The sequence below is a fragment of the Staurois parvus genome, unplaced genomic scaffold (genome assembly GCF_062004578.1).
Source record: "Staurois parvus isolate SC_StPar_1 unplaced genomic scaffold, SC_StPar_1.0 ptg001636l, whole genome shotgun sequence".
NCBI lineage: Eukaryota > Metazoa > Chordata > Amphibia > Anura > Ranidae > Staurois > Staurois parvus.
This window is the reverse complement of record NW_028319432.1, coordinates 110,806-119,149: the sequence shown is the minus strand read 5'-3', so window position 1 is coordinate 119,149 and position 8,344 is coordinate 110,806. Positions and strand designations below refer to the sequence as shown.

General features: G+C 45.7%; 1 protein-coding gene and 1 long non-coding RNA gene across 2 annotated transcripts; both read right to left on the bottom strand.

Annotated features, from left to right (window-relative positions):
• Positions 1–3,419: 3,419 nt before the first annotated feature.
• On the bottom strand, positions 3,420–6,698 carry LOC149434944 (uncharacterized). Its single transcript, XM_089663157.1, has 3 exons — positions 6,548–6,698; positions 6,283–6,424; positions 3,420–4,850 (listed from the first exon to the last, which is right to left on the bottom strand). Exons 1-3 carry the CDS (start codon positions 6,680–6,682, stop codon positions 3,856–3,858), a joined length of 1,272 nt encoding a protein of 423 aa, XP_089519283.1. The 5' UTR covers positions 6,683–6,698; the 3' UTR covers positions 3,420–3,855.
• Positions 6,699–6,834: 136 nt separating this feature from the next.
• On the bottom strand, positions 6,835–7,801 carry LOC149434943 (uncharacterized). Its single transcript, XR_016308588.1, has 3 exons — positions 7,258–7,801; positions 7,048–7,171; positions 6,835–6,931 (listed from the first exon to the last, which is right to left on the bottom strand). It is a non-coding gene; the product is annotated as an uncharacterized LOC149434943 (long non-coding RNA).
• Positions 7,802–8,344: the final 543 nt, after the last annotated feature.

The window sequence follows — 8,344 nt, the reverse complement described above, 5'->3', positions numbered from 1 at the left end:
TGCGCCAGTATAAAGTAAATCCCCTCCCAGTGTGTTCCAAGAAAAGAGTAGAGAAGTAAGTCCTCCATTTACCCTACAATAGGAATACCCAGAGTCCATTAAAAGACCCAGAATCAGAGCCAAGACCCTAGTGAACCTCTGGGAATCAGGAATTGTGGACAGGTCAAACGGTAAGGACACAAACAGGAGATAACATTCCTCCATCATAAATGTCAGGGACCTCTGGAAAAGGAAAGAAACAGGAAGTTGGCCCCCTTTATGTCCACCGATGCCCAGAAGACTCCCAGCTGGAGGGAGCGTATCGCTAGATACACAAATTCCATCTAGAACTTCCACTCATGAAGAGAGCTGTCACAATGACTTCAGATCCAGAATGAGATGACCATCACCGTTTGGTATTGAAACCATAGAAGGTTTGAGCCTAAAGTAGGAACCTTTTGTCCTCTGTGAAATCACTCCCTGAAACAAATGAAGATCACGAGTTTGTGAAGGAGCAAATCTGTTATGCAAAATGAAGGGAAAGGTGAGGAGCAGAAAGGCTCAGAATTCCAACTCATAATCGGGCCCCACCATGCTCAGGTGAGTGGAGTGGAAAAAAAACAAAAACAAAAATGCAATTGGCGCAAGAGAATTTGTAGTGGATATAATGTTCACTCAGTAAATCTTAAACACAATAATCCAGTAAACAGAAATTAAGATATATAATCATATATGCTAGTAATAAAGGGACAACAAGTAGATGATGCAGCTTTAGTGGTGAGGAAAGGGGGGAGGGGGGGAGGGAAAGGAGGGGAAAAAAGGCCTTGTGATGCAAACAGTACTGGATTGAGATAGATGGTATATATACATGTATACATATATATACAAAGCTGCAGTGTAGACACCGTCATGAGGCTTGCACTTTCTAGAGTAAACCGGACTCTGTGGTAAATGGAGAAGAAAGAGAAGTGCGCCAGACTAAGTGCAGTAGGAATATAAAAGTTTATTGCACACAAGATTATAAAAACTCACAAGAAGTGGGTAGATATCAGGCATCAATATATAAGGAGGAGGATGTCATCTGTGCTGCACCTCACAAATGGATGGCTGTAATGCCAAGGTGTTGCGTGGCTGGCGCTCTAGGCGGGTCCCACAGGAGGAAGCGAGGATGGCAGGCACAGTAACCGGGAGTCGCGGCGCAGATAAGAACCGGGATCCAGGGCAGGCACTGCTGATCTCTCACATCAGCGTGGGTACAGGAGCCAGCTTGAGGCACATCCAAGATGGCCGCCGGGCAGGAAATGACATCAGGACGTTGCTGGGAATCCTCCAAGGGGGCGGTGATGCGTTTCTAGGCAACCTGCCTTTTCATCAGACCTGATTGGCTAGTGGGATGAGCCAATAAATAAGGAGAGGAGGAAGGGGTGGGGCAACTGAGGGGCGGGGTAGTGAAATTAAAAAAATGTATAATGCATACAGGCTTAACAAGCAGTGGTGGAAAACATAAGAAATAAACGGTGAGCAGCTGCTTTCTGTAGAACATGTGAAAGATAGAAAGATTAAAAGGAAAGGAAAGAGATGGAAAAAACAAAACAAAAACGCATGTAGAAGATAAAAGATTATACAGGGAATATTTAATTATAAACGTTATTACTATGATGTGGATTATAAAGGGTAAGATGGGCGGGTAAGAAGGTGGAATATGAAGGGGGAGACAATCAGGGAAAAAAAAAAAAAAAAACGCATGTAGAAAAAAGATTATACAGGGAATATTTAATTATAAACATTATTACTATGATGTGGATTTATGAAGTGTAAGATGGGCGGATAAGAAGGTAGAATTTGAAGGAAGGGGAGGGGGGAGGGGAAAAGGAGGGGGGGCAATGAGGAAAAAAAAAAAAGGGGAAGTGGTGGGAATTGAAGTGTATACTATAAAAAAAATAAATAATAAAAAGATATGAAGAATAAATTAAAAAAATGTTTTAAAAAAAATTAAATAATCGTGTGTATCTCAATCTCTTCATTGAGGCCCATAGGTGCAAGGGTATCTAAAGTAAAAATCCAATAGGTCTCCTGTTGGCATAATAATTTGAAACGTTCAACTGGGGGGAGATGGTCTGGTATAGCCTCAATGACCCATACTTGTAGATGGAAAGAGGATTTAGAATGAAACTCTGAAAAATGGCGGGGAACACTGTATTTGGTAATGCCATCATCAACAACTGATGCCTCTTCAACCCGAAGTCTTGTTTAGCTGGAGTGAATTCTCAGGACTCCTAATGGAAATGGGGAATACGGAGGAAAGCATGAAACTTGAGAGCAGCAAATGAAACCTTTTTGTTGAAGTAGAAGGAGCAGCAGATTGTTGGAAATGTGAGCTTTCCCTACCCCGACAGCACCAGAGTGGCCCCTCTTCCCGATAACTTCTGAATAGAATAACTTTTGGTTGAGATGAGAGATTGCCGGCTCTACTGGAAGCATACACCCTCTCTGAGTGAACTCGCTCTCCCTGGGGCATTGCAGAGTCCATGAAGAAGTCTTTCCTTGACCCACTTCCAGTATAAAATGTCATCTGCCTCTTGCTTCCTCCATCAGGTCCCTTCCATAACAAGGAGAGAGGTGAAAGGGAACACATGTGTTTGTGACCTAAAAGGTCCAACCGGCACCAATCCCAAATGCTATGCTATCCCTTAACCAAGCAAATATAGATTCTTCCATAATCACACAGGAATCGGAGGCAAGATATCCCTAGAGGTTGCAGAAATACCTGATAGGTGATTAGAGTCAGAGTCTCAAAAAGGAGACCTTGACCCGACCTTTCTGCCGTCTAGTAGGCCCTGCTGACCCATATAGTAGGACTGACAATCCAGCGATCCTGGTCCGCTGAGAAGGCACTGTGCCCTGGTTACCCCAGTTGATCACTCACCCAGCCTACCAGTGCCCACTGCCACTCCCAATCATGAAGGTGTGTGCTGGTGCTGCCCCCAAGAACCTTGTGACCAGTCATTGTGTCTACCAGTAGGAGTCATCCAGGCTGCAACCATGTACATCTGGGGTGTGTGGGCCTGTGGGGGAGAACACTGCCAGCTGCTTACAGCATTTGGAGACTCTCCATGAATACTCTGCATGTATGGATGTGCCGCCTGACATGGAAACAGGCACAAGCCCCACCTCGATTCTGTCATCCTCGCCTACACTGCATATATACGCTTGCAGCCCAACGTCCAGACAAGGTGGAGGAGAAAGAACTTCGACTACCACAGTAGATGCCAAAAGTCTGCCGGGCCTTTCAGAGCACCACTTCCACTATGTAGTGCTCCTGTGGCCTGGGGAGGCACCTAACAATGCAAGAGTGTAGCGCCATCTAGTGTTCATGAATTGGAAAGAGTACAGCAGTGCCTCATTATTGCCACTAGATGGAGATGATGACTATAGGAAATCACTACATGAAATAAAATACGGCCAATATTCATCATGCCTAGGCAAAGGTGTGTCATATTCATTCAACAAGTAAAAAAAAAAAAAGCCTGTAAATAGTTACGAAAGTTAACACCACAAACTGTACTCAGCCAATGACAGGGCAGGACTCCATTTTTATTCTTCTGCTGCCATCAATGGCCAACCCGGTCCCACACTTCATCCATGTCTTTGGTGACCTCTGATCTCCTTATGGACTGTTTCTTCCATGATAAAGATCATCCATGGAGTATATCTGAGGTGTATATCAGGGTGTGCTTCTTCCCCACATGAGAGCTGGGATGTCCAGCAACATTCATCTAGAAGACATTTCCCGCACTCAAGGCACTACTACACCTCCAGGGTTGTGTGGGACCCCTGATGTACAAGAAGACAGGACTTTAGTGAAGAACATTTCCATCACTCAGGACAGGAAAGTGGCTTCTCCCCCGTGTGAGATCTCTGATGTCTGTAAAGATTGGACATATCTGAAAAACATTTCCCGCACTCAGGACAGGAATATGGCTTCTCTCCTGTGTGACACCTTTGATGTTTGCAAAGACTGAACTTGTCTGAAAAACATTTCCCGCACTCAGGACAGGAATATGGCTGCTCCCCCGTGTGAGATCTCTGATGTGTATAAAGATTAGACTTTACTGAAAAACATTTCCCGCACTCAGCACAGGAATAAGGCTTCTCCCCTGTGTGAGATCTCTGATGTGTGTAAAGAGTAGACTTCTGTGAAAAACATTTCCCACACTGGGGACAGAAATATGGCTTCTCCCCCGTGTGAGACCTTTGATGTTTGCAAAGACTGAACTTGTCTGAAAAACATTTCCCGCACTCAGGACAGGAATGTGGCTTCTCCCCCGTGTGAGACCGCCGATGTTTGTAAACATTGGACTTCCGTAAAAAACATTTCCCGCACTCAGGACAGGAATATTTCCTTTCCCCCTTGTGCAATTTCTGATGTGTGTAAAGACTGGAATTGTCTGAAAAACATTTCCCACACTCAGGACAGGTATACGGCTTTTGCTCCGTATGCGATCTCTGATGTCTGTAAAGATTGGACCTTTGTGAAAAACATTTCCCGCATTCAGGGCAAGAATATGGCTTCTCCCCCGTGTGAGATCTTTTATGCACGTTAAGTTTGGATTTGAAATGGAAACACTTCCCGCACTCAGTACAGGAGAAGCTCTTCCGTGTTGGAAGGCCGGCCCGGTCCCGCACAGTCTGAGGTTCCTCAGGATACGAGGAATCCGATGGTCCATCTACACTGGGTGGTGCCGGATGGACATTGGAGGGAGCCGGGTTTTCTCCTGGACTATACTGGGTGATGTCCTCATCTTCTACTTTCCAGTCTGGAGACAAAGTGAGACAATCCTCGGAGGTTTTCCTCATCTCCCGGCCATGGACTAAAATACAAAGACAAAGAGGATTACTAGACAGGAGCTGATTGGTTCTCCCAAACCAGGACTCCGCCCACATCAGGCAGCTTGGTCTCTGAGGAGCTTACAATTCCACCCTCAAGGGAACTAGGAAATGGCTCCTCTGATCTCCTACCAGGTCATTTCTTTATTCATGGACCTTAGTCAGAGAGTGAGGAAACAACCAGAACTGTCTTTTATAGGAGGGACAGTGATGAGGGGATTATAGGACGAGGGTCCCCACCCCCTCTATCACTCATCGCCATCTTCCCAACACAAGAAGTACTGCACTTCCTTATTTAGTCCATGATTTAGTCATGAAGAACAGCGGGGCTGAGCCCCACCAGAGGTCAGAGAGTGAGGATGGGGGGAGAACAACCAAGATGAAGACTGGACTGATCCTGAAGACCACCATCATTGGGGTATTGACTCCTCCCTCATTATCACTTTCTGTTTAAGGGTCCAAAGTTGGAGGATGTTATCACATTATTATCACCATGTAAAAGTCTGTGCTCCAATCACATCATCCGATATAAAATGTCCAGCTGGTAGGAAATGGGTGGAACAAAAGAGAATCCATATTATGTGTATATATAGCAGTGGGGGGAGGGGGAGAGGAGAAGTCAGGACTATGTAATGTACAACATAGAGTATATAGTGCAGGGGTCAGGAGTATGTAATGTACAACATAGAGTATATAGTGCAGGGGTCAGGAGTATGTAATGTACAACATAGAGTATATAGTGCAGGGGTCAGGAGTATGGAATGTACAACATAGAGTATATAGTGCAGGGGTCAGGAGTATGTAATGTACAACATAGAGTATATAGTGCAGGGGTCAGGAGTATGTAATGTACAACATAGAGTATATAGTGCAGGGGTCAGGAGTGTGTAATGTACAACACAGAGTATACAGTGTAAGGTTCAGGACTCATAATATTGGTATTCAGCAATCAGCAGAGACTTGAATGTTTACTGTAGACAAGTTGCAGAGATCCCACACCGCTGCCTCCCATCTCCTGAGACTGCACTCAGTGACTTGGGTCTGAGACACTACAGACATATCCCTCCACCCGGCACAGGTGACAAATACTGGGAGAATTGCTATGTCACCACCATGAGGAATAACATCAAAAGCACACACCCCAGGTGCCTAGGTCTAGTAACACTTATGGTGAAATGAACATTTTGCTGCCAGCTGAACCCCAGAACCTCCATAAATCCAGTCTAGATACATAAATTGTGTCTGCAGCACAGAGAAGGAAGATTATCCGAGAGAAATCCAGGAATACAGGACGGGGAACACAGCTCAGGAAAGTGACCAGGGGATTACAGGCTGATATCACCCAGTCCCCGCCCTACTCTGGACCAATCAGTGAGCAGTATGGGTGGAGGAATGGATTTAGTGTTCATGACCCACCTGTGCTGATCTCTGTAGGAGTGTCCTCCTCTATAAATGTCCCCGTTATTCCATCCTCCTCCATAGACTGCTGATCATCCCTCACATACGCCTCTTCTTTTTCTGCTTTCACCTCAACTTTTATATACATCAGATCTTCAACCTAAACCAAGAGAAGGAAAGAAAATATCATCTATAAGACATAAGCTTTAATATTGTTACATCACATAAAAACTCCACACATTGTCTCTATGAGTCCATGTTCTAGATGCTCCATCCCACCAACCTTGTAATAGTGAGGGATGGTGTGATCTTCCTGTGTGGAATCCCGGGAATACAGAGGACGGGGACATCTCTCTGGTGAGTTCCTGGTATTAGGTGGCTCCATCATATCCTTGTGTCCTTCTGAAAACTCCTCCATCACTCCATACTCCTCATCCTCCTCTTTATACTCTTCTTTAACATCAATATTCTCATCCCCGAGGATTCCACTCTGAAAGATATAATAAAACATTCATTGTAACAAACATGCTGTGTATAAATCACAACTACCAATAATTGTCATCATCTACCTGATGATGGTGAGGGATGGTGTGACCTTCCTGTGTGGAATCCCGGGAATACAGAGGACGGGGACATCTCTCTGGTGGGTTCCCATGACTGGATCCATCTGTAGGAAACACACACACTGACTGAATCCATTGTTTCTATGTGTTTATCAGATGATGGGGGATCTAGGTGGATCCTCCGTACTGCTCTCTCCTTTACAATAAAGTCTCCTCTTACCCGGTGATGTGAGGGGCGGCTGATTGTCCATCATGACGTCCTTGTAGAGATCCTTGTGTCCTTCTAAATACTCCCACTCCTCCATGGAGAAATAGACAGTGACACCCTGACACCTTATAGGAACCTGACACACACAATGATACAGTCACCATCCAGACACATCCCTTGTCTGTTACTGGAGAATGTCCCAGAATTCCCGGCACCGCTCACCTCTCCTGTCAGCAGCTCAGTGATCTCTCTGGTGACTTCTAGAATCTTCTTCTTCTTTCTCTCTTCTATCAGGGAGGGAGGTGGAGGCAATGTGATGTCATATGATCTCCAGACTTCACAGGAGGAAAACTCTACATCTGAACACAAATAGTCACATCAAATGATATTCCCAGAATCCTCCTCACCTCTCCATTCAGGTCTCCATTTTATTAAAGCCCCACTTCAGGCTGAGGTAAAAGGAATTCTGACATCATTACATAAAATGAAGGATCAACAGTTCTGCTTTGGTTTTGAGGATGTAAAGGGTCCGCCCATATCCTAAGAGTACTGGATAAAAAGAAAAAAGAACTGGATTGAGGGAGATTGGGAGGAGGAGCTGTGAGATCAGTGTGATGTCATAGGATTCTCTGACTCCGGATGGAGGGACACTGGGAGGGGGAGCTGTGAGGTCAGTGTGATGTCATAGGATTCTCTGACTCTGGTTGGATGGACATTGGGAGGAGGAGCTGTGAGGTCAGTGTGATGTCATAGGATTCTCTGACTCCGGATGGAGTGACATTGGGAGGGGGAGCTGTGAGGTCAGTGTGACGTCATAGGATTCTCTGACTCTGGATGGAGGGACATTGGGAGGAGGAGCTGTGAGGTCAGTGTGACGTCATAGGATTCTCTGACTCTGGATGGAGGGACACTGGGAGGGGGAGCTGCGAGGTCAGTGTGACGTCATAGGATTATCTGACTCCGGATGGAGGGACACTGGGAGGGGGAGCTGTGAGGTCAGTGTGATGTCATAGGATTCTCTGACTCCGGATGGAGGGACATTGGGAGGGGGAGCTGTGTGGTCAGTGTGACGTCATAGGATTCTCTGACTCCGGATGGAGGGACATTGGGAGGAGGAGCTGTGAGGTCAGTGTGACGTCATAGGATTCTCTGACTCTAGATGGAAGGACATTGGTAGGAGGAGCTGTGGGGGGCGCTCTGTGAGGTTTCTGTACATTGCTCCCAGGTGCATCCCACCTCTCCAAACATGAAAGATGAACTTTGTCTTTGGGCTTTTCCAGGACACATCATATTTCTCAGATCTCTGTGT